This window comes from Falco naumanni, chromosome 5 (assembly GCF_017639655.2).
Source record: "Falco naumanni isolate bFalNau1 chromosome 5, bFalNau1.pat, whole genome shotgun sequence".
NCBI lineage: Eukaryota > Metazoa > Chordata > Aves > Falconiformes > Falconidae > Falco > Falco naumanni.
The window spans coordinates 24,936,611-24,962,013 of NC_054058.1; the positions used below are offsets into that span (position 1 = coordinate 24,936,611).

The 25,403-nt window shown below is 47.7% G+C and overlaps 1 protein-coding gene across 5 annotated transcripts in view; it reads left to right on the top strand.

The window, feature by feature from the left end:
- Positions 1-25,403, top strand: part of SLC6A12 (solute carrier family 6 member 12) — a 40,025-nt gene that overhangs the window by 11,796 nt on the left and 2,826 nt on the right. For all 5 annotated transcript variants that reach the window (XM_040594917.1, XM_040594916.1, XM_040594915.1 and 2 more), the window contains 12 exons: positions 1,392-1,526; positions 2,893-3,033; positions 4,587-4,674; positions 6,276-6,408; positions 9,259-9,393; positions 11,503-11,606; positions 13,143-13,267; positions 13,562-13,674; positions 15,008-15,145; positions 16,530-16,632; positions 22,962-23,062; positions 24,149-24,319. In XM_040594917.1, the coding sequence (XP_040450851.1) occupies positions 1,392-1,526; positions 2,893-3,033; positions 4,587-4,674; positions 6,276-6,408; positions 9,259-9,393; positions 11,503-11,606; positions 13,143-13,267; positions 13,562-13,674; positions 15,008-15,145; positions 16,530-16,632; positions 22,962-23,062; positions 24,149-24,319 (1,487 nt within the window). The remainder of the gene's footprint in view (positions 1-1,391; positions 1,527-2,892; positions 3,034-4,586; positions 4,675-6,275; positions 6,409-9,258; positions 9,394-11,502; positions 11,607-13,142; positions 13,268-13,561; positions 13,675-15,007; positions 15,146-16,529; positions 16,633-22,961; positions 23,063-24,148; positions 24,320-25,403) is intronic.

Here is a 25,403-nt window from a genome sequence, read left to right on the forward strand (position 1 = left end):
TCAGCATATGCAGCTCCCATTCCCTGCTCTGCAAGCCTGGACGATGCTGTGAACCAGCCTCCCTCCTTCCAGCCACAGGTCCCCTGTAGCTGTGGCACAGCTGTGTTTAGGGGGAATTTAGATGTTCCTTGTATTTGCAACATTATTGGCTTAAACCCAAGTTTAAAAACAAGAAAGCGTTCCTAGTTGCTAATTGTCATGGGAAGGAATTCCAGTGCAAACGCCTGTGCTGGCAGGGGAGGAGAGGGCCTGGGGAACAATGTCTGGCTCGGCTCTGGCAGTGGCAGCGGGAGGTACTCATGACCAAAAATTTACTCTATAGGATAGCAAAACCTCGACAGCTGTTCCAGTGAGGAAGGCAGTTGCCTTGGCCTGTTTGGAGGGGAGTAAAAGTGTGAAAACCTACACGGAATGATGGGGAGAAAGACTGAGGTGATAGAAGGAAGGTCAACAGTGAAATAGATCTCAGGGGCAGTTTTGAGCGGAACAGTGAAAATGTTGGGTGTTTCTATTTGGCTGCAAAACTGAAAAGAAGGGGAAAAGATTCAGACAGTTTTAAACAGGGCATTAAATCTTTTTTTTGTTTCCTTTTTTGTTTGTTTGTTTGTCTTTTCTGATGCTTTGTTTTTGTTGATCATTGTTTCTGAAAAAAACCAACCCAGCCTGTTCTCTCTCCCCTTCCTCTTCCATTTCATCAAGGGTTAGTTTGAGAGCTATTTCAGGCTGATTTATCTTAAGACATTTCTCTATATTTTAATAAAAAAATTGAATTTGAAGAGAGAAGTTAAACTTTTCCATTTTGAAAATGCTGGAAAGATATTCTGTTGCCCTTCCCCTACTTCCATTCTTCTGGTGCAAACTGCTTTTCAAATTTGATGTAAAATATGTCTCAAACAAATTTATATCCCAGTAAATTTATTACTCATCAAGAAATGTCACCAGCCTCCAGGTTTGTATCCTCTGGGCAAGTGGGAGTTTTGCTGTGACTCCCAGGAAAAGCAGAACAAATGTGGTTATGTGAAACAAGGACTGCTTTTGCTTTGCCCGACTCCTGCTGAAAGTTAGAACAAGGTCAGGAGAGTGAAGCAGGGAAAAATCCTACAGTGCTGCCTTTTTTTATCCCCTTGCCTGACTACTCCTTACTTCTAGGATTTGGCTAAGACCAAATGCAGAAGTACTGCAGTAACACAAGACATACCATCCTTGGGCTTTTTTCCAAGCAATTATGGTGATGGAGACCTTGGTTTTTGAACAGAGGTTGCACAGTTAATTCAGAGAAATATTTGTGTTTGTCTAGCTGATTCCAGCTGTGGCTCCAGGTACCGGGCAAGGGGTGATGGGAATAAGTTTTTAAAGAGGTTTCTGGGGCAGCATCTTACCCCTCTCTACAGGAGCCTTCCTCATCCCTTACCTCATCTTCCTCTTCACCTGCGGGATTCCGCTGTTCTTCCTGGAGACGGCACTGGGGCAGTACACCAGCCAGGGAGGGGTCACTGCCTGGAGGAAGATCTGTCCCATCTTTGAAGGTCAGTCAAGTTATGGGCATTACTGGCAGCGCTTTCTAACAATTAAGACTCAGAGCCTTTTTTGGAAATGTTATTCTGTTTTTTTCTCTCTCCTTTATACTCCCTCCCTTCCTCTCTCTCCCAGCTTTGTTATCCCTCCTGATGACTGCTGTGTGTGCGGGGGCAGTGCCCTGTCCCCTCCCTCCCCGTAGGTGACTGAGGGTGTGTGGTGCTGGCTGGGGGCTGTGCTGGTCCAGCCGAGCCAGGGTCTCTGCTCTGAGATGCTCGGAGCTTGGGAGAGAGGAGAAGCAGGATGGCCAGCAAGCAGGAGGAGGAGGATGGAAATGTCAATACACAAACACTTGCATGTAGTCCAGGACAATACTGAAGAAAGAAGAGGATGAGGAAGGCTGGCTGGCTTATGGCACTTTCCCTGCCCGTCGCTGTGCCCACGGCTGCTGTGGCAGCATTTGCAGGCTGGTGTCCTGCGAACTGGGGGGAATCACGCTGCACGCACTGGTCTGACAGCCTGGAGATGGGCTGGGGTTGTGGCTAAGGCACAGGTGTGAGAACCAGGACTCCTGGGGCCCTGAGGAAGGTTGTTTAATGACATTAATATGTCAATGAATTTAACATCCACAATTCTCCTGTCCAGAGGAGAGCTCATTCCCCACGTTTATCAGGCAGAGGACCCCGTGCTCAGGCAGATTAAAGGCCTGGTTCGTTCCCTCAGGCACAGGTGTGCAGTGCTATCGGAAATTCCCTGGGGAGTCCAGGACCTCCTGCACTGGAGAACCCTTGTGCTCTGGCACGGCGCCTGGAGGTGGACAGCAGTGGCATCTCAAAGGGCACTGACAACCAGTTTTAAATAAATAAATTGGGCCTTTCTGACCTGATTCCTTTTCTGTTGTCTCAGCGAGTGATGGGCACAAGCAGGAGCCAAGTCCAGAGCTCAGCTCCTAAATCTGTATTTTTTCTCTGACACAGTACTTCATGCATGATGTGTATCAGCTGTGAGAACCTTGTTTGCCTGAGTGTTTCCAGAAGGAAGAAACTCACCTGCATTTCTTTTCTTTAAAAGCTAGAGCTGGCTTTCCTGTAGGAGAGGTAGTGTAATGCAGTACTATGGTAGTGGTCAGAAAAAGATTTTTCCATCAGTGAAAGGTTTTCTCTCTGTTCCATCATAGACTTGTCTAGAGATACCAACAATGTTTCCTGTCTGCACGTACAGTCACAAAATTCTCTCTCCCTATTCTCTAGTGAACTGTGTGGTTGGTGTTGCACCCCTCTTACCATGGCACAATCTATGTCTTTGTTTGCAGTTAAGCCTGATATGTTGGGAGTTGGTTGGCAGCCTCATCCTCACCTCCTCTGCTTTCCTTCACAGGACTTGGGTATGCCTCACAAGTCATTGAGTGCTATCTGAATATCTACTACATCATCATCCTGTCCTGGGCACTCTTCTACCTGTTCAGCTCCTTCACTGCAGTGCTACCGTGGGCCAGCTGTAATAACCCCTGGAACACAGGTACAACTTCCCTTGGTCAACTTATAGCTCCTTCCCAATTCCCAGAAATTATTTGGGTTTTGTAGAAAATATTTTTTATTCAGAAAAAAAAGCTCTCCTAAGCTGATATGTGGTTTGGTACTCCAGCCAAGGTGACTGTCTTCATTCACCATGGGCGAGTGTCAGGAAGGTTGAGTGGTGTGACCCTATGCCTGGCAGCAGGGGACAGTAAACCTATTTCTGCACAGAGATGTTTTGGGTGTTGAGATTTCACTGAAAGATCTGCATTTTTTGGCAAGTGGAAGAGGTGGGTGAGTTGGGAGAGTTTTCAAGCCTGTCTAGAGTTCTCCTCACATGGCAGGAGATTTCCATTAGCTCTGGTACAATAATTTATCTTACTGTCTCTTTGGAGTTGCTGGGACAGTTGCTGCCGTGTGCTGAGTAGTTTCGTTCGTTCACTCAGCTTTTGGCTAAATCAAGCCAAGCCTGTGCTGGAGGATTTTGCCAGTACAGGTCTCCCAATGCAGGAACCAGTAACACAAAACTCTAAAGGCACTGCTTGTCTGGTCTAATCACAACCATACAAGCCTCTATACCATTACACTGGCCAGGGGTCTCATCCCATCATGCCTACAATTTGCATAACTGCGCCCAGCAGAGAAGACCTGGCTTTGGTTTTATTTAATGCACTTGAGCTATGCCTGGGAAGACGGAGTAGATGTGAGGTAATCCTCATGGATCTAATGTCCTTGACAGGCCTTTTTTACTATGTTCAATAGGTCGTTTTGCTCTCAGTGGAAAGCCAGACTGGAAACAACTTTGGCAGCAGCTCAGTACCCTCCCTTTTTCTTTTGGTCAGATGATTAATTTCTGTGATGTCTTCAACTTCTCCACCCCATGGGCCATTCACTCACAGCTTCCTCTGCCCTTTCATCCCAGCAGAGGTGACCAGCCTTTTACCCCAGCATGGGTTTCTTTGAGAGGAAAGCCACAGATATTCTCTAAACAGGCAGAAGCATCCCAGCCAGAGCTGGGCTTGCTCAGTTTTCTGGTGGACTGTCTTTTGCTTGCCAGATGCAGGATAAGGCACATTTCTTGGATGTGTGTCATCTCCTCCGGTTTTAGTAATTTCATGCTATGTGATAGGGTTGGGGATGGCAGAATGAAACGTGAAGGCATCTGTGGTGTGTGTGAACATATGCATGCATGTGTAGACAGGGAATGGTGTGTGCTGTGGGAGAAGTATGGGATTTTCTATCCTGGCTACTCATAGTGGCTATCCCTCAATAATCTCTGTTTTGTAGCCATCTGGTTTACATTTGGCAGGGAACTACTCTCTCCGTCCCCCTCCTGTTCCCGAAGCCCGCTGGATTGGGATTCATAGCTGGGGAGAGCCAGAGTTTAACGAGATGCTTTAATGAGATGCAACAGTTTAATGAGATCCTCTATAGCACGGGGTGAAGGGTTCATGTGCTGCCAGAGTGAGGGTTAGGGTAGAGAGGGGAAGGAGCTTCCCATCATGGAGGAGCCTTGGAGAATTTCTCTGGCTCATCAGCTTCCTTTTCTTTTGGTAGATCTCTGTGTGGAATTTCTGAATAGATCCAGCCTGGACAACAGGACCTTGCCTGCGAACGCCACCTCCCCAATGATTGAGTTTTGGGAGTACGTGATTGCTTTCCCTCTGTTCAGGCTCCTCTCTCGTCTAAAGGCTGCAGCTGTAGGAGTATCCGGGCAGAGGGCTGTGCGTCTCTGTAGGACCAACCGAGGTGCCACATGTCAGACACAAATACGGGCAGCACAATGCTCTGAGCTGCCGAGGAGATCAGCACAGAGCCCAGAGGCATGAGGACCAGATACACCCCGAAGGCTGCTCACAGTGCGCCTGCCCAAGGGTGCTCATGTGCACACACACACGTGTGGCATGTTCCCTTTCTGGCGCTGAGGTGCGTGGGTGAGTGTGGCCACAGAAAGAGGCACCAAAAGAAGATGAGGACTTGCTGTAAGCAGGGGATACTTGTGTTGGGTGTTGCTACTGTTGGCAGGAAAGTGTGAGAGGCCGAGGCAGACTGACCAGTCCTTTACAGTGAAACAGAAAGGAACAAAACTGCTTTTTCTCTTCTTCTGACCACATCTTGCTTGGTGTCTAAAGGAAGTGGTCCGTCAGGCTGCTCAGGCTCTTCCCTGGAGAGCAGGGGTCTGAGGTGCATGTGTGAGATGCCAAAGAGGAGCTCAGGGAGGTTTGGTCATGGGGCTGGAGGCAATAAGACACCTTTGAGGGGTCCTGCATCAGGCCAGATGGTGTTCCAGAGAAAGACATCACTACAGCCTGGAGAGGATGAAATGGCTGCTGGGGCCACACTACACCTCCACACTCAACTGAGGAAGGTCTCATAAAGAAGAGGAATGTCAGGAGCTCAGCTTCAGCAGTTTTGGTGGATTTTTTTTCCCATTTATGGCTCCTGAAGTGCCTCTGAAAAGCTTGAGTGTCCTTTGCCCCTTGCAGCCACCACAGGGCACATAGAAGATGACATGTGTCCATGGGTGCAGAAAGTCTGCACAGTGCTGGACCCCATCTCCTGCCCTATGCTTTGCACCATACTATTTAGTGAGAGCTGTGGCCCATCTGAAATGACTGTTCAGGTTTTCTGCAGAGGTTGCAAGGGCAAGGAGACTCTGAGGGGACTGGTATGGAGATGGGTGTGCAAAGGTCTCCTAAGTGTGGAGTTGAGCTTCTGCGGACTGCATGAGCTGCAGTGCTGAGCTTTCGTGTGGCCCACCTTCATGACAGTGAGCCTTCAGGGAATGAGGCTGAAGGGCATGGGAATCATAAAGGCCATTTATGCTTACATATAGGGTGTCCATAGTATATGGGGAGGCCAGAGGAAGAGCAGTGACCAAGGGGTGATGATGGCATTGGTGGCCTACCTTGGATTGAGTAGTGTCCACTGGGCAACTGCCAGGGTCGGGGAGCAATGGGGAACATATGGTGATTTTGTGTTGCATAGATCTGACGGGCATAGCATCATGGGCTTGGAGAGTGGGAGGGCTCAGGCCAGCTACAGGACACGGTGGAGCAGTGTCAGCAGAAATGAGAGACGGGGAGCCCAAGGCAGAGCTGGGGTGATTTGCAAGGCTGGGAGCCCGGGCAGATGCATTGTGGATAGTCTGTTAAGTCTTTGGATGGGATAATATGGGAAAGGTCTGTATGGATGAGTGCGGTCTGGGGTGTTAATGCTTCTCTCCATGTCCCTGGACACCGGCAGGAAGCGAGTCCTGGGGCTCACGGATGGTATTCACAAACTGGGCACTGTGCGCTGGGAGCTGGCTCTGTGTCTCCTGCTGGCGTGGATCATCTGCTACTTCTGCATCTGGAAGGGGGTCAAGTCCACAGGCAAAGTAGGAATGGAGATTGTCCTCCTGTTCCATAAGCCTCCTTGTACCCATCTTACATTTCTTCCCCGATCTTTTTTCCCTCTTCATGAAGTAGAGGCAGGAGACACACTGCACCAAAGTCAAACCTAAAACCTGGTGAGGCCACACTGATTTACACCAGTTGTGTTTGACCCATAAGAGGAAGAATAAAAGGGTACGTGAAACAGGGAGAAGAGAACAGGGAACTGAGGGGAGTCTTGGGTCACCTTTTGCCTTGTAGAAACGCACAGTGGCTGATGGATACCTTTCAAGTGCTGTTAGAAATCATCTAATCACCAGTGTGTTGTCCTGGTGTGGCTTGCTGGAGTTTTTAACAAGATACTCTACACTGGCAAATTTCCTATCTCTGGCAATAATTAAACACTGGAGCAAAACAGACAAGCTGCTGCCTGTAACCAGCACAGTGAATAGATAATGAATCTCTCCTGCTTCTTTATCCTGCAAAATACTTAGGATGGGAGACATGTCTTTGTGCTTTCCTTTGTACTCTCCCCGGCTCTGTGGGTTTTGGCTCAGCAAATCACTTTCTGCATTTTGCTGGTGAGGCTGGAGCCAATGCTTCCTCCTGATGTTGATCCTGTACATCAGGTGGACTGGTTATCCTTCTGGACTGAATGAATGTGTGATGCTTTGGGGTCGGTCTTAGGGATGGTGCTATGTCCTTGACCTCCTTCCTTCCTGGAGATGCAGTGGGAGGGGTGGGTCATTTATGATGGTTGGGTCTTGTGGGTATCCAGGGGATGTCCCAATAGCAAAGGGAGGGGAACCAATTTCTGCAACAGACTTTCAAATCAGTATCCTTCCTGTTGGCAGATGCTCCCTGTTGTACTGGACACACATGTTTCAGTGTCAAATCCCATCTCCCACCTTAAAACCAGACTGGGCACCCGTTTTAACAGAGCAAGACAATAGCTTGGTCTGTGCACTAAGTTTCTCCCGGTCTTTGCTGATGACTCTGGTTCTTGCTGGTGCTGACCTGCTGCCTACTATTTCTCAAGGAGGGAGAGCCAGACTCCACGTCTACAGGGAGAGGGGATGCTCTGCCTTTTAAAACTTAAATCTCTGATGCTCCCTGGTTTGAATATCACAGCACCATCTTCACAAAAGGTATCATCTTGGGAGATTGGGTCTGAGAGGCTGTTTGATCTGCATGGAAGTGTAATTAAGTCATCACAGGTTCCCTTCAGCTCTCAGCCCTCTCCACCAAGTATTTCCTTTGCCTGGTGCTGCCCCAGCATGGAGAGCTTGCCTGCACAATGAGAAAGCTAAAGAAGTTCGATAAGGCTGTTTGGGCTGATAGAGTTTGGCAAAATCAGACCAGAAAGCCACAGGAAACAGTGAGTGTATGTAGTAGCTGGAATGGTTTTCCTGGGACCACAGAAGATTTTTCCATCACAAGTTTTAGGATACAGGGCTTACTTTTTACCAGCTAGGTGTTATTGACATGGTGCAGCAATGCAGGGTGGATTTTTCTGTCCTGAGACATACCACAGGTCAGACAGGCCAGCTGCCTTCTCTGCAGGTTGTCACTTTGAGTTTTATAGGGGCACTGTCAAAAATATCAGCTCCTTCCTTCTTTTTCCTCACTGACTACAGATTAGGATAAACAGTAGGGAGGTCCCAGGAATTCTCAGTAGGTGCATAATTTTCTTCAACAGCTGCAGAGCAAACAGGACGTTGTGCTTGATTGAGGGGCTGCTCTAACTGGATAGACCTGCCAGACCCTTGTGTTTATGCTTCTGTGAATTAAGGAGTTCAAACTTAAAGAAACAATAGCGACCTCAGGAAAATAATTTCAAATAACTCTGTGAAGACTCATTTTCTTTAAAAGCCTTTTTCTTTTATTCATTTTGCCCACCCTTGTGCTCTTTCTATGTTTCCTTTCCTTGGTGCATTCAGCTGATGTGTATAAATGTTCCCCAGAAGTGATTTCTGAAGATAGATTTTAGTACTTGTGCCAAAAGCATTCACACTCTCATTCAATTGGGGAATAGCAAAAGTACCACGTACTGTGACTTATTTGACCAATTATCAGTAACCAGGAAAAAATGTAATTTTAGGCCCCTCACTATGAATCCATAGAGTAAACGAGCCTTCACATTCCTTGGATGCATTTTAATAATGAATAAATGTTAGGAAGTTGCAACTTGCTTATGGATATTTTGCAAATTAAAAAAAAAAAGTTACATTAGGCAGTGGATTAGAGATGATTAATTCTACTGTCGTATTTATTTACATAAAAAGAAATGAAAAGAAGATTTTACAAAAACAATGGTCTACATTTTCTTTAAAGGCTTTGAGGTACCCCCATTTTTCACCTGTGAGCTCAGAGGTATTGAAGGGATGAGAGTGCCGCATGAGCATACCTGGAAATGGGGCCCCTTTAGAGGTATCTCAAACTGGGCACCAAAAGTTGCTATTTAATTTGGAGAACTCTTGCTGGGAATAGGACCATTTTAATAACTTCTCATTAAAACTCAGTGACAGGAAGAGATCTGGGTTTCTTCTTCAGCTCTAGAAAGATGAAGAGAACAGCTGGAAAGCAGGGAAATTACACTGACTGGAAAGAAAATAAAGCAGAGCAATCAGTGGCAGAGTCTTGGGTGAAGAACAAAGGGCAGATTAACTAAATCACCAGTGAGATGTAACCTTGATTGATTTCTTTCTCACCCATCTTCTACATAGCAGTAGCAGCTATAGCCAACAGCAGAGTCCAGGGACATTTGCTGGGGTGGGGGCCTGTGGATGAGATGAGATGATGCCTGCACCCCCTCCCCACTGACCCTCTCTCCTCTTGTTTCCCTGCACCTGCAGGTTGTTTACTTCACTGCCACCTTCCCGTATGTGATGCTTATTATCCTGCTGGTGCGAGGGGTCACGCTGCCGGGTGCTGCAGAGGGGATCATCTTCTACCTGAAGCTGGACATTTCTAGGCTGGCAGACCCGCAGGTGGGTGGGTGTCAAGCAAGTGCTGACCACGGAAGGTTTCCAGTCCCCCTGCCCAGCACAACTTTTTTTGCTCGTGTGCCTATAGCATATGGGCGTATTAGGTCATTTCCACTCATGGGCTAGCAAAACCAGAAAAGTATATGAAATATTCAGCAGGTAGCAGATGGTTTTGCTGGGTCTTAAATGTGCATAATTAAGGAAGAAGTGGGAATGGTGAAATAATCTACCACTTACAATTTTTTTCTGGCTTGGTTAGCACTTTGTTTGACTCCAACAGGGCCCTCCTGGGGAGTGGAGGGTTCCTGTGCTTGCAGAGACCACATGTGCACAGGTAATATGGGCTGTGCCCCAGCTGGGCAGCAGGTTCCCTTCACCCACCCTGGGGGCTGGTCCCATCTGCCTGGGTCAGCAGCTGCCCAGAGGATCAGCCCCTGCCACCACTCATTGAAACCCATGGAAACTGCACGCTGGCAGGGAGGATGCTGTGTACCCAGGGAGGCTAAGTCCAGATGAGGGCACAGGGTGCGGCCAAGCCCAGCACCTGCAAAGTAGCCCAGGTTGGCAGGAGGTGGGCAGCACCCTTGAGGGCTGCACAGGGCAGGCAGGAGGACCGTTTTTTAGAGGATCCCCCCAGGGTGTCTGCTCCGGCACTTTTCTGTAGCAGCAGGTTGCTTCCCTTTCCCACATCGGCTCAGCAACACTATGCAGGCTGCCTCTGCCATCCCAGAGAGGTGTTAGTGCAGACCCCCCACGCCCACCCCGGGAAGAGCATTTAAATGACACTGCTGCTGATCATTCCACCACTGAATCTTTGTGTGGAGGCAGCCAAGCAATATGCTTAGCCCACAGTCTCAGTTTACCTCCCGCATCTTCCCAGATAGCCCCAAATGCTCCCAAACCAGCTGCTAAACACATTAGTACGCTGCTTTCCCCCAAATGGCTTTCAGATGCAATTATGTGTTGTCAGTACAAAATCTGTGGTGTGCTAAATGCAAAGAGCCAGCTGAATGTAAATGGCATTTTAATATCAAAATAAATAACAGGGGGATGACTGGGGCTGAGTGTTTTATTTATGGTCGGAGCTTATTCACTGAAAACCTCCCTGACTTTCACAGCCTAACTAAAGCTGACATGGTCTTTCCAGGCTGCTGCAATCCAGCATAGCAGGACTGAGAGATCTTGCTGCTGAGTTTAGGCAGAACGTGGGGCTTTGCTGTAAAGCAGGATGTGTGCCTGTGCCTGAAGGGGTCCCACGTACATGCCCATCTGTGAGACATCCGTGTGAATTTAAGCAGCAATGCCTGGGCTGGCATTTTTTGAAGGCTGCCAAATTCCAGGTGCCTGGATGTTTGTAACGGAGTACGGCTTAGATGAAAAAGAGTATGAGAAGGAGCACACAGATAAACAGAAAGGTGGGCTGTTTTCCTGCCTGCCTGCTAACTCGCAGCTCAGGGCTACCCCTGGCAGGGCATGAGAATGGAGCTGCAGTTCAGCCCACAACACACAGAGCAAAGGGACTCCTCCATGGAGGAGAGGGCTGGAGCAGCGGGGAACAAGCCCACTCAGCTTTTCCCCTGCAATACCAGATCAAAGGGGCACCTGAGTGCATGACACCCCTGAAATCTCTCAGCCCAGGAATTTTCTGCCATTCATGCTGCACCACGGCCTCAGGGATGTGGGAAAGTAGGCTGGGGAGCTGGGAAGGGAGTACATTGATCAAGCAAAGGACTCACTGGCCTTCATTTGGGATGACTCACCAGCAGCTTTGTGGATCCTGAGCCATGTAGGGACCACAGACACCTGCAGTGTCAACTGCAGCCGGAGCCATTCTATCAGGGATTCTGTCTTCGCCCAGAATGCAAAGGCACAGGGTGGAGAAGCTGTGTTACCTTGAGTGCGATGTGAAAATAACAGTCCCACCAGAATTCTCCTAGAGGACTTCCAGTCCTATAGCTCAGTTTTCCCAGAGAGGTATCCCAGTTTCTACATTCACTGAGTCCCTCTCAGTCTCATGGGGTTTGTTCTGCATGGGTGGAGGGATTGCTGCTAGACAGGGCATTTGTTTATTTTGTTGCCAGGTCTAGAGACCACTGACCTTCTCTGTTCTAGGTCTGGATGGATGCAGGCACTCAGATCCTCTTCTCTTATGCCATCGGTCAGGGGTGCCTGACAGCTCTGGGCAGCTACAACAAATATACCAACAACTGTTACAGGTAAAGAGAAGCCTGAACTCCTTGCATCCTGGAAATTTGCTTAGAGACAAACATCACAGAACTGCATCTGAGGCAGTGTCTGTCTGTCCCAGGTGGCAGCCTTGGGTGATGCTGCTTTGCCTAAGGAGCTGCTTGGAGCACAGAAGCTGCAGAGGACTCAGCCAGCGTAGGGATGGGGAGTGGCTGAGAGAACATAGGAGCTCCAGAAAATGGCTTTAGTAGTGCACTCCCATGTGAATCAGCCTGGAAATAGGAGACATTGGAGGAGGGGGAGGAATGAAAATGGAATGCTGTTCCAGCCACTGTGGAGACACCATGGGCTATTTTGACAGGGTGAGTGAGCAGGGGTGGCATGGCCAGCTCTGCTGTCACTTGCTAGGCAGGAGAGGTGGTACAAAGATGATGGCTGCGGCCCCTGTCTCCATCAAGGTAATGTACTGCCAGTGGCATTTCGATCCTATCAAGAAGATTAATCAAATCTGTCTGGACTCCTCCTTGCCCTTGGTTTACAGATCTATTTTATCCATGGCCTGACATGGAGCTCAGTGAAGCCATTAGGACCATTTCTGACACCTTCCACAGAGCCCTGAGGAGCAGAAGCTTTGTTATTCCATCATGTATTGCTCCAGCGTGAATGGGAAAATGTAATGGTACTTGGGAGACATCAATCATCGCTCCTCTTCCTGTGTTCTCCTATAGGTGCTGCCACGGTTGTTGGTCAGGCAATTAATACTTTCCCTTGGCTCTCCTGAAATGTATCTGTCACCAATGGACTGGTGCACTGACGCCTTCCTCTAAAGCTTTAGGTGCCTTGGACTGGCAGCTTAGCTCTGGGTGGCCCAAATGTGCTGGGTGTCTACGCTGCTCCATAGCAGCTGATGCCGTGGTTCAGCTCTGGCAGCTGCCCAGACAGGATCCCGGGGTGTGGGGTATCCAGCCTAGCTGGCTCAGGCTGGTGCCTGGTTTTCAGAGTGAGCAAGTGCACAAATGTTTCAGGACAAGTGGTATAGTGTGTTCCAGCCTCCAGCTGAGCATACTTAACGCAGTGTAGACACAACCCTTGTCAGGTGAGGATTTTTGTTCACCTGTTAGTCTTTATGCTGAACCTAAACATGTTCATGCTTTCAGATTCTCCTCTTCCTTGACTCTGTTTACTTTTGTGACCTCTTCCTTTTTCTAATTTGCAGTTTTCCTCATTTCTTCTGTTGTTTTTCTTATTCTTTTGATTCCTGTCAACTTTTTTGTTGCCATGTCCCTGCATATATCATTTTGGCATCCTATTCACGACCCACTGGTGATGTCCTATGTCTCTCTTTGTGCCACGTATAGTCCTATAACTCCTGAACAGTGGGGTACAAGGTAGTAGGCTTATTTTTGGCTCTCTTCTGAGCTTTTTACTTCTGAGGGAAATCAAGAACAGCATTGATATTCCTTGGTCCATACTGTCCGACCGGGGAAGCTGAGTACAGACATGATCCCAAGTGAACCCACTCTGCAGTGGGAAACACTGATTTCTCTCTGGTCTCCCCCCTGCAGGGACTGCATCATGCTCTGCTTCCTGAACAGTGCCACCAGCTTCATTGCTGGCTTTGCCATTTTCTCTGTGCTGGGTTTCATGGCTCGAGAGCAGGGTGTACCCATTGCAGAAGTAGCTGAATCAGGTAGGTTTTGCTGGGAGATTTCAGAGCCAAGGCAAAACAGAAAGCCTGAAGGGGAGGGGACTTTTCTGCAGTGAAGTCCAGGTTATTATCTACATCCTCTGTTGCTATGGGTGTCTGCAGTGAGGTCTGCAGGACCAGTGCTCCCAGACATAGCTTTCAGCCCTGTGTGGGCAAGGAGCTGTGGTGATATGATCTTTAAAGCAGTATGTGACCTCAGCCTGTGCTGCAGGGTGGTGGTGGCAGGCAGTGGTGGTTAGAGGGGCCATACCTAGTCATCCTGTGATCTGTTGGCAGGTCCTGGCCTGGCTTTCATAGCATATCCAACAGCAGTAACAATGATGCCTGTGTCACAGCTCTGGTCCTGCCTCTTCTTCCTCATGCTGATCTTCTTGGGACTGGACAGCCAGGTACAGCAAATGACCCCTCCTTGTCTAATGCCCAGGTGCCTGTCCCCATCCTGAGCATTCCTCAAGGCCATGAGGAAAAAAAACATGGTTATATGCTTTGCTGGTTCCTTAAACACATTCTGCACATTGTCCACAGCACTTTCACACAGTGGGAGCTCAGAATCAGGGCCGATGGGAGGCCTGTGGTTATGTGCCCTGGTGTCTCTCTTTGGCATCCTTCTCCCGGTGTGTACATGAGGGTATCCCAGCGACATCCCCTCCAACCTCTGTGCCAGCACCGAAACCGTGCACACCGTGGAGTGAGGCCTGGCATGGAGTGAGGCCTGGCATGGGAAGGGGAATGAGGCTGTTTTCTCTCAGGTGCATCTCACCAGAGCAAGCCCTGTGTGCTCTCCTCACTGCTGTGCCCATCTCTTACCCTCCCATACTCCTGTTATGCCAGGAGCAAAATCCAGCAGAGCACCCTGCGTAGCGTAGCGTGCAACCCTGGTGTACTGGAAGGAGGAGAGCAGAGGATGCTCTGGCATGTCTGCCAGGCAGGATGCTCTGCTCAGGCTCCACTTTGCAGCACCTCAGCCCCTGCACCTGGTGAATGAGGTCTCTTTCCCTTGTTTCTCTGGCTTGAGGTCCCCTCCTGCCTCACCTTGCTTATGACTCTGTGCTGGCTGAGCTTTTCTAGCAGTGGCTGATGTTCTCTTATGTACCCCATGGGTGACATGCTCTGTGGGACTGAGAGCCATACATGTGGTGATGAGCAGGCTCAAAAGGCAGCAATTCACCTGTGGGACCCATGACCACCTGCTTTACTGGGTTGTCCCAGGCAGTCGTGGTGTATTTTGCAGCCAGTGCTGCTGTACAAAGGGTGTGTTTCATGTTAGGGCTGAGCTGTGCCCCACAGTCACCTGGCTGCCCTTAGCTTCACAATGGCAGGGGGAGCTCCCCTCTGGCACAAGGGTTCTTTGTGCCATCTCAAGTGCTTCCTCATCCTGCTCGAGGGACACAGTCTGCTCCTTGCCTCCCCATTCCTTGGTCACTCCTGCTGTGCTGCAGCATGATCTGTTGGTTTGAGGCAGTTCCTTCTACACAGTTCACCCGTCCAGCATGGGACTGTACTTTTGACCCTTTGGTCTACTCCATAGGAGACCTCACTGATGTATCAAGCTGTGTTTGGGTCCCTAGCAGCTGCAGCTGGCCCTTGGTGGAAGCAAGACAGACAAAAAAAGAAAACAAAAAAATAAGGGTTTGGGCAGCTGGAGCATGAAAGGGCAGTGAGAAGGAGTTTGTGCTTGGGGAAGAGGAGACACTGATTTTTCTGACCTGTCTTATTCTTTAGTTTGTCTGTGTGGAAAGCATGGTGACAGCTCTTATTGACATGTTCCCGGGAGTGTTTCGGAAGAAGGGGCGTCGGGAGCTGTTGATCCTGGCCATTGCAGTCACATGCTACCTGCTGGGCTTATTGCTGGTCACTGAGGTAAGAAAAGAGTAGCTGGGGTATTCAGCTGAACACTAGAAACCCTGCTAGACTTGGGTAGAGACAGCAAGGTAATCTTTGATGCTGTTAATTGTCCTTAATTTCTGATGCATTATCTGGTGTCTTTCACAGCTGGTGCTGCTTTTACCCTGTGTAATGCTAGTGTACTCACTGCTTAACTGAGCCTTCCAGAGAGATAGTCCCTCAGCCCAAAGAGGCTGCCTGACATACAGCTTTATGCAAATACCAGGCCTGGTGACTAAAACAAGCTCAGCTGCACAAGCAGAAGCTCTTCTAAGGGCAGTGGTTGTTTGCTAGCTGCTTTCCACAAGAAGCTCTTCAGCAGCAGGGAAGGCTGGGGGCAATGGCTGGACTATAACCCTGCCTGAACCAGTGGAAAGCCTGTGATCCCTGGGACCAGAAGAAGCAGAGCTGTGTTGGTACGATGCTAAGTGCACAGTGTTTGTCCTGCTCTGCAGCTAGTAGCCAAGCACCTCTTCCTGCACAGTGGTGTGCTGTGCTGTGTGTGCGTGCCACACACTTGGGTGGGAGTCTCAGCACCCCTCTGCCTCTATGTTCTGTAAGTGACAGCTAATTCCTGCTAAACTTCTTAGGCACTGCCGAATGATCCTCCAACAGGATCCTGGCTAAATATTTGCTGAAGGCACCTCCCACTGCCATTGAGAGAGCTTTGAGTGAAACTGCGTTAAGGGTTCCCATGTTTTTTGCATGCCCCCTTGCATGGAGGCATCTAGTTCCACCATCGCAGGATGTCACCTCATGTGTGGTAGGATGAAGGGTGTTCTACTTCTACTCTGGCAATGTCTAGAGCCCTTCAGCACTATTTGAAAGCATCTGCTTGACTCCTGTTGGAGAAGCCGTCTCTTTGAGAAAGTACATGAAAGTAAGAGAGGGGAGTCATCTACTGACCTGTAGAGGCAGCTGATGGCAACTATGCAGGGCTCAGCTTGAAGGCAGAGGCAGCAGGGAAACCACATGCCTCTGCTGTTGCAGGGCTTGGACCTTGAGCAATATGTAAAGATGGATGCAGCTTACATGAGGTACCTAAATGTCCTGATCCTCAGGATTCAAATTTCTTGGGTGTGAAGTTCTCCACTGCTATGTGATGTTTTGAAATGATGCTTGAAACTTGCTGATTGATTTAAAACAAGCAAACAAACTGGATCCTGCTCCTATGGACATAGAAACCAGCCAGGCCTGACTGCCTTTTTGTGACAGAGTGGGGGCAGCCCAAGAGAAGGCTCTTCTCTTTCTCCCACTTCTCTAGATGCAGTGTTTCTACTGCTATTCTACTTGCCTTAGTCATTTTTCCCTGACATGGAACAGTTTTGCCATAACTCTCTTTTCTTTACCTCTTCAACAGGGTGGGATGTACATCTTCCAGCTCTTTGACTACTATGCTGCCAGCGGCACGTGCCTGCTCTTCCTGGCCATTTTTGAAGTCATCTGTGTAGGATGGGTATATGGTAAGTGAAGGACAAAAAACTATGTTGCTTTTTCTCAAGGCAAGGATGTGGGGATTGAGAAATGGCAGTGAATAGAAAAGATCTTTAAGGGGCAAAGAAATGCTATAATTACCCTCTTGTCTGGTTTCCACTGTTTACTCACAACATCTCTTAATTGCTCCACATGTAAAGTATGAAAGTTTTTTCCTTCTCTGAATGTTCCACATGTTGAACTACCTGGCTGCTCTTCCCATCTGCCCTTTGAATTAGAAAATCAGCTATAGAGGACTGACAGCTACTCTTTGGTCTCTGTTACCGTCTGCTTACATTATGCCTTTAATTTAGTCATGTCAGTTAATTTAACACAAAATGCTGGGATGCAGACTTGCTGTGCGTTACTTTTGTGATGATACATGCTTCCTGTTTGCATGGGCTGCGACAGCACTCTTAAAAGAAATGGGAGGGAATGCTATGGCTCTCAGCGAAGTCTGTAACTAAACTCCTTGAGACCAGCATTAAACTGAGCTCCACAAACTGTCAGAAGGAAACCAACTGCTTGTTAGTCTGGACAGTAAGAAGAGTATCCAGCGATATCCTATGGAAGATCCCTTCCTGAGCATGCAGGCTGCAGTTCATCTCCCTGAAGCTCGTGCCCTGGGGCTGGTGGTTTTGGGGCAAAGGGTCTAGATGTGTGTGATGCAGAGCAGCTGCTCTCTCTCCCTAGCTTCATGGAGCTACAGGGGCTCAGTACCTGCAAGGGTAGTGCAATGCTATCTTAGATACCAGCTTAGACCAGACCCTCAACACTTCACAACCACAAATCTGCTGGCTCCTAGCTATGCCAAGCAGCATGGCCATCCTAACCTAAGGAAAAGACGTCAGGCATCACACTGTGCCTCTTTCAATGGCCAGGAGTGGATGCTCAGGAAGGAGTATAATAGCAGAAAAGTTAGCAATAATACTTTTTGTAAATATTCTTCCAGCTTCTAACAACTTATTATAGAACCATAGAATGGTTTGGGTGAGAAGCGACCTTTAAAGGTCATCTAGTCCACCCTGCCTGCCATGGGCAGGTACATCTTTCACTAGATAAGGTTTCTCAAAACCCTGTCCAACCAGACCTGAACACTTGCAATGATGGTGCATCCACAGCTTCTCTGGGCAACCTGTTCCAGTGTCCCAGCAGCCTCATAGTAAAAAATGTCTTCCTTATACCCAATCTAAATCTACCCTCTTTCAGTTTAAAACTGTTACTCCTTGTCCTGTCACTACAATCCCTAGTAAAAATCCTCTCTGTCTTTCTTACAAGCCCCCCTTTATATATTGAAAGGCCACAGCAATGTTTCCCTAGAGCCTTCTCTTCTTCAGGCTGAACAAACCCAACTCTCTCAGCCTTTCTTCACAGGAGAGATGCTACAGCCCTCAGATCATTTTCATGGCCCTTCTCTGGATCTGCTCTAACTGGTCCATGTCTTTCTTATGCTGGGAAACCCAGAGCCAGGTGCAATACTCAGCTTGTTGCCCAGGGATTTCCAGAGCCTGAAGTAAAATCTATTTATTTCTCTTCTGTTAATTTTTCAGTTGACTCAGGTAAGCATTTATCATCCACAAAATGCTGCAGCAAGGACATCCATAGCTTGGTCAGGTGTTGTGTGAAGGAGTCACTTTCTTTTCCTTGTTTTGAATGCCACGTGTTAATTTCATTTGGTGCCACCTTTGTCTTACTTTAGAAGAGCCTGCAAACAGTCAGTCCCTTTGTGCTCTCTTTGGTGCCTACAGGTTTATAGTGGTTGCATGGGCTACAGTGCAGTTGCTGAGGAAGGGGTTATCAGTTTCTCCAAATGCTTCATGTAAGCAGGAGCCAACTGCTAGTCTGGATGGACACCTCTCTTACTGAAATGGTAGCAGGTCCAACTGCTTGGGCTTTACCTCCAGGGAATGCAAGAAAAGCAGATCTGAAAGGGAGATTTATTTTAGAGGGATGCGCTGCAAGGGAAGCTCACCTCAGAGCTTGGAATAACAGACCCTGGCCACATTTTAGTTTAGAGTTGCCTTCTACCCAGTCCCTGTGGGGTTTACAGGGAGATGGAGATTCTCATTTATCTGTGACAGGGCTTCATCATCACCATGCTTGGTTACATTAAACTGAGTTATGTTTTAATGTATAGACCTCCCCTGCCATTTCTATGGTCACACAGGCCACATGCCTTTTCTGACAACCCATGGGGAGGAGCAATGGCAGACCATGAGCAGCATGAGGTGATGCTGCCCCAGCAGCCTGGAAAGGGGGACGGAGCAGCTCAGGACTGAGAAATGGCCTTTCCCTTACCACCACTAGTTCATTTTTCCCACTCCACACAGCAGGATTTTACCCTCTTGGTGTTCTGCTTTGCATCTATTGGCCTGATTCTGGTCCAAAATGTAGTCAGAGTGTCAAGGTGAGGCATTTTAGTGGAAAAAAAAGTCTGGTGCCAATTGCTGTTCTTTTTCCCCAGCCTCAGAATTGGCAGAGCTGAGTCTCTTGCTTACATTGTGAAGAATTACAGCATTTTTGCTAACACAAATACGCGTTACGAGTTTCCCCCCCTCGCAGCACATACGCCAACCACCCACCACCTGGCAGCTTCCCTCTGCTGCCAGGCGGCTGCTCTCGCGAAGCTCTGAGGATTTCCTCACGTATTGCTCTCTGCCTGTGAAAGGATTGTGCAGCATCGGCCCTGCCGATCACTTTCCTTAGAGGGGAGTGTTAGAGGGTTTGGGTTTTCCCCCCCCGCCCTTCTCCTCTCCTTTCCACTTTGGGACAGGCAGCCCTCATATAAGCAGGCATAGGTTTTGAGCACTGGGATTCACAACGTGATGCCACCAAAGCGGGCTGCAGGGAGGATATTTTCCAGTCAGACACAGCAGGCACATTAGGATTAGCTGTTCCAGGAGAAAGTGAGTGCCTCCATCACTGCGGGAGAGTAAGGCTGAAACCATTAGGACTGTTTACAAAGCTAAAGCAAAATGATGCCAAGCGGGTACCTGTGGGTGGCCCTGGGGTGAACCCATGTTGTGCTGGTATAAATCTTTCTCTCACTCTCTTGCTCACATGCAGCGTGGCTACCATCCTCCTTCTGCCTGGATCCTGCCTGTCAGGCTCACTCTGGCTGTGTGTGCTTTATCCTTTCAGATGCACTGGCTACAGGCAATCTTACATGCTTATTTATGGACCATAAGGGGCCCTGCTCTGTGCACTTGATACCCAAGGTGTGCGCAGCTGTTGCAGTGCCACAACACCTCTGTGGCTGGTTTTTTGCACGGGTTTGGCACAGGCGTTGATGCTGCAGGTTTGAAACAGAGAGGAAGTAGATATAAGCTTAGTGTTATGGCCAGGGTCATCATCTATTGAAATCCTGTGGATAAAATTTGGTATAGATGAATGCAAAAAAATGCAGCTTGGGAGAAAAGATTTAAAAGGGAGGGCTTTTTCATAGATTCCAAACTAGCAGATCTGTGAAACTCACTCTTTCTGGATACTGTAAAAATAAAACAGAATCTTTGCCTGTTTCAGTTTGAGTATTACTTGCAGTTGTTATAAGCTCCATAAAATGAAAAAGGCTCCATAAGGACAAGATGTAAGGATGTAGGCAAATATCTGGTTGGGTTCATGTGAAGTTTGTTCCCATAAAATTATGTAGGAAAAGTAAATGATTTGCCAGAAAAGCGTGTAACATCTTGGAAGGTATATGGGATTGGTCAGCACAAGAGAAGTAGAACCAGCACGCATGGATAACTGCCCTGCGCCTGCATACCATTCTTCCTTATTTTGGGATATTGGGGATAACAGCAAACATTTTTGTTCATTCCAACAAAAAATGTCTTTGGGGAAATCTTTATGATTTTCTCTGCAGGAGTTTTAGCTGATCTTTCTAATGTGCTGGGAAGGAAAGGAGACTGCACATATCCTCCAGCTTCTAATTTGCTCAAAAAGCCAATGCTGAGTGATTGAACCGCTGACTTCTTAAGCTTGATTACTTTTCCATCTGCCTGCAAAACACAGAACATGTAAAACCTCCTGTTCATATACTCTCTGAGGACATTCATGTCAGTCCCCATTGTGCTTCATCACATCACCTGCTGACTGCCACAGTGGACATGGAAATGCGGTACCTGATCGTTGTACTACAGAAAATAGTGATAAGGACAGGTGGAGGCACACCGTAATTAACAACATAAGTTTTGGGATGTTTTCTTGCTGGAGGATAGGTGTTTCTTCTGTCATTCTTTTTGTCTAGTATCTTTGTATTTCTTTAATTGCTATGTCTCTTCCACTTGATCCTAGATCCAAATTTGCAGTGAAACTTTGACTTCAACAAAGTTGTATTACAAATTAATTTATCTATCATGTATCATCACAGTGTGTTTCTGTGGAAACACTGTATGGTATAAGAGACTGTGCTATGCTTGTATTCTAAACTGCAAATTGTGTCATTTATATCTTTTCCCTTTTTTTTCATCCTGTGGATGATTTTGGCTTTTTGGCAAAACAATTTTTTTTTATATCATCTCCCTTTCATCCCCAGTATATTTTCAGAAATGCTATCTGAAGCCCCATGATATTTAAAGCTTGGAAGCTTTAGGGTTCTGTTCTCTGGTGTAGGCTGAGCTCCCACACAAGGCTGTCTGTCCCTTGATATGCCACAGCTTGTTGTCTTTGCTTGAGGCTACTTGTTTTAATTTGCCAACTCAAGATGGGAACCATGAGATGTTCAAAGAACCTGCCCCCCGCCAGCCTAAATACTTCAAAAAGCTGTGTTTAAAAGAGCTTTCCTGCAAACATTAGTCATGGGATATAGAAAGTAATGGAAAGAATCACAAAAAAGAAAAGCACACATAATGTGCCTTTGTAGAATTTGTATATTTATAGGAAGCATAATATGGAAATTTAATTCTAAGACGTAAAAAACACAGACCAAAATAAAACCCACCAAACCTCAAACACCTGCAAGTGTTGCCAGTCCTCTAAGATGTATTTTGCCCAGCCCAGCCTTCTGGTGTTAAGATGCAAAGAAGCAAGGTCTCATCCTGCTTGCAGGTGGGACCTGTGGCATGACCATGAGTTCACAGCTAGATGAATACCCCTAACGGCAGAGTCCTTCTTTATCAGCTAAGCACCATGATAGAACTTCAATAATGCAAATACAGTATTATTTCATCCCAGAGGTGCTTATCAGGGAACCCTTTTCCTGGACAGGCTATGTCCATATTTTTTTTTGTCTAATATTTTTGCCCTATTTTACCTGAGGCAGCCTGATATGGTGCCTCTGGTTAGCTCTAGTTAGGAAGATTATGTTAACTCATAAGTTAAGTCATCTTATGAATGACTTTTTGATTCATTTTACATCTCTTTCTGGCCAACATGAGGTGCTTGATCTTTGAAGACATCCTAGAGCTTAATACAAGGGCTGCTGAAGTCCGTCTGTGTTACATCGTCTCCTCTCTATACCATTGCATGTATTTCCTCTTTGTGCTTTGGGTTGGGAAGAGTCAATGGTTAGGGTCTGGCCAGTGGCAGGACTTTCAGAGGCTATTCAGAGGTGTATCCCACTCTGGGGCACCATGAGATTCAGGTGGGTTCCACATACTGTGAACAACATCACTTAGTAGGTGAAGTTAATGGGAGAAGGAGGACTCTGGGCACCTACAGGACAGCTCCCATGACAGTACAGCAGCACTTACAGAGGGAAAATTTGCTTTCCAGAGGAGTATGGATTTCCAGGTCTTCCAGCTTTATGCCAAAAATAAAACATTCTGTGGAAAGCAGGCTCCTGGTGACAGGGGAAATACCCAGCTCAGTGGGGATTCTCGACACGACTTCCCTAGGGTGCCGATCTGGTTACTAAGAGAAGGTTTTGCTTGGTGTCCCCCACTCTCTTTGTTCCTTTTAGCACTTGAGGCTCACACAATCCCATGTGCTCAACCTGCAAGAGCTTTCCCTTGTTGACCTATAAAACAGCCGCCCCTCTGTGTCTTGTGCTGGTCCTTACCAGCTCTTAGTGGCACATGGGCTGGCTGCACCCACTCACTTACAGCTGCTGCTGTCTGAGGGACAGGGCATTTCTTCTAGGTCAAGCTTTCTGATAGCTTGTGGCTGAAGTTAAAAAGCTCCATCTGTATTTAGCCACAGATGGGCCTTTTCAGTGCCAGAAAAGCCTGTTACCTGCCGCTACATTATTAGGATAGCCGTGTTTTTGCAAGGAGTAAACACTGAGAATGAAGAAAGTTGGGGGATTTGGTGTGAATAGTTGTTGAAGGAAACAACAACGAACTGACCTGTGACTTTGTCTCTGTGCTGGCTGGTGGCCAAGGTGCCAACCGCTTCTACGACAACATTGAGGACATGATTGGTTTCCGTCCGTGGCCCTTGATCAAGATATGCTGGCTGGTGTTCACTCCGGGTCTCTGCTTGGTAAGTGCAATTATGACAATGCAGCATATTATTCTGGGTCCCTGGGTTCTCAGTAGAAAACGTTGATTTGTCTTCAAGGTGCTGCTGTAAATTTTTCAAACTGCTATGGAATAGCAAAATCTTGTCCATAGTTGAGGTGGCTATTTATTTCCTTTATAAAGCTTTATCTATCGTCTGAAAAATTAATTGAGCCTGAAAAGCCACTTGTTTATAATTGAAGGCAAAGGGAAATGTATCCTTAATTCTGGAGAGGTTTGGTCAAATTACTTTTGAATAGAAGACCAGTGAGAATTATCCTGTTCTGAAATACTTGCTTCAGCCTGTGTTCCTGTGACCTCCCATGGTTCAGAAATACCTTTCCATAGCCATTTGCTTTCTATGTTATTAAATCTCTTTTAAAAATTCTGTGACAACTGTGTTTAAAGAAAATGCACCCTAAGTCAGGCAAGTTCTTGCTTGTTTTGAGTTTATGTCCAGTCTTGCTCCACTGACTTTTACATGAATTCCGAGGCACATTCTGCTCCTGCATCTGATGTTGAGGGTTGTTTTGTTTGACCTCAGTGGGAAAACAGATGGGATCTACAGCTACAGCTTACAAAAGATTTCCTGTCCTTTGTCCTCGGGCTCCAGCAGGAGTTGACTATTAGGGAAATTTTCAAAGCAAGCCTGACCCAACCCAAATCATCTGAGAGCTCTGTGGCTAGAGTCCCAAGAGGGGTAATTCTGTGCCTGCGTAGTAGTTCTGAAGGGCTTCTGCCAGGGAGAACAACAATTCCTGACTTTGATATGAAGAAATTGCTGTCTCAACATTGGTGAACCCTCAAAGCTGCTGCCAACTTTACTTAGGTTGAATTTTTAGGAAGCCTGAAGGCTTTACGCTGTGGAGAAGTGTGGCCCTGGCTCTAAGATAACTTCTTCCACAGCCAGCAGGCACCAGGCTCTGCCTCACTGCAGCTAACAAGGTCCATGCTATCTCATGCAAGACAGTATGCTCATTGCCACCCAGCTGGTGCTTACAGGGTGGCCAGGCTGCCTGGCTTGGCTGCTCCCTTTGCTCTAGCTGTATCGTGTTTTCTTGCTCCTCAGGCTGTCTTCCTGTTTTCCCTGATAAAGTACACACCTTTGAAATACAACAATTCCTATGTGTACCCACCCTGGGGCTACGTGGTAGGCTGGCTGATGGCACTTTCCTCCATGGTCTGCATTCCTCTCCACGCCATCTTCATCCTTCTGAAAACCAAAGGACCCCTGAAGCAGGTACTGGAATGGTGGTCACCGGGTGAATTGCTGTTTCTTCCCCCAGGCAGCTTGTGGGAAGGGCCACAGGGAAGACGCATGTGGCACATTTCTCCTCGGAGAAGGCAAGGGAGGGTGAGGGTGGCTCCTGCCCAGAATGTCCTGCAGCTCTTATTGGCCATTTGGAGGGTCTGGAGAGTCTCAGCACAGCTCCCAGGGGATCATTGAATGTCCAGAGTCTCCATGAGACATTGTAACCACCATGCCCTGTGCAATACATAGACATATGCAGATTGTCTGTGACGCTGGCTCCACTGGATGGCAGAGGACCCCCTTGGTGTGGGCTACCCAAGGCCACAGGCTGATTGATTTGGTTTATGGTTCAGGTGGGCCCACCGGTCATGTAAGTAAAGGTGGCATGCCACCACCTTTGCCTGCTCTTCTGTTACTGACTGGTGCCAGTGCAAACCAGGTACAAAACCAGGATCTGTTTTGCCTCACTTCTTGTCCCTTGCTCCTGCTCCCCTTTAAGTCCCGTGTCAGGACTATGTTATTTTCTCTGAAGAAATTATCCGTGGTTATTAAAGAGGACATGCTCACAGAGTTGTAAAGGCCTACCCTGTGCCATGCCCAGGTCTGTCCTCTTTCAGTGCAGACACCTTGTCCTTGACCTAGGAAGAATGGTGTCTAGGAAGATGGTGTTATGGAGATGACACCCCACCTGATCCATGAAGAAAGACCTGAGTGATGTACAGTCCATATACATTTCTGCGCAATTTGTTTTCTGGTCCTTCCCCATCTTCACTGGCTGTAGGCTCATCTGTGGCTGGTAGGGTCAGGGAGCAGGTGAACAGGGGATGGGAGCATCCCTGTGGCTGTGGTGTAGGTGTGACAGTCACATTGTGGGGTCGTGGAGAAGAGGACCCTGCACTGTCAACACAGCCAGGGAATATTCATTCTCCTCCCAGAAACATGTCTGTGAGGAGCCCTGTTTGTCGGGTTGTCAGTCCATGGCCCAGGTTTGAGTGGAATAATTGCCACTGAGAGCAGTTAAAGTGAGCCTGCTCTCCTTCCTCTCCCTTTCACAGCCGTTCGGTGGGAGGGG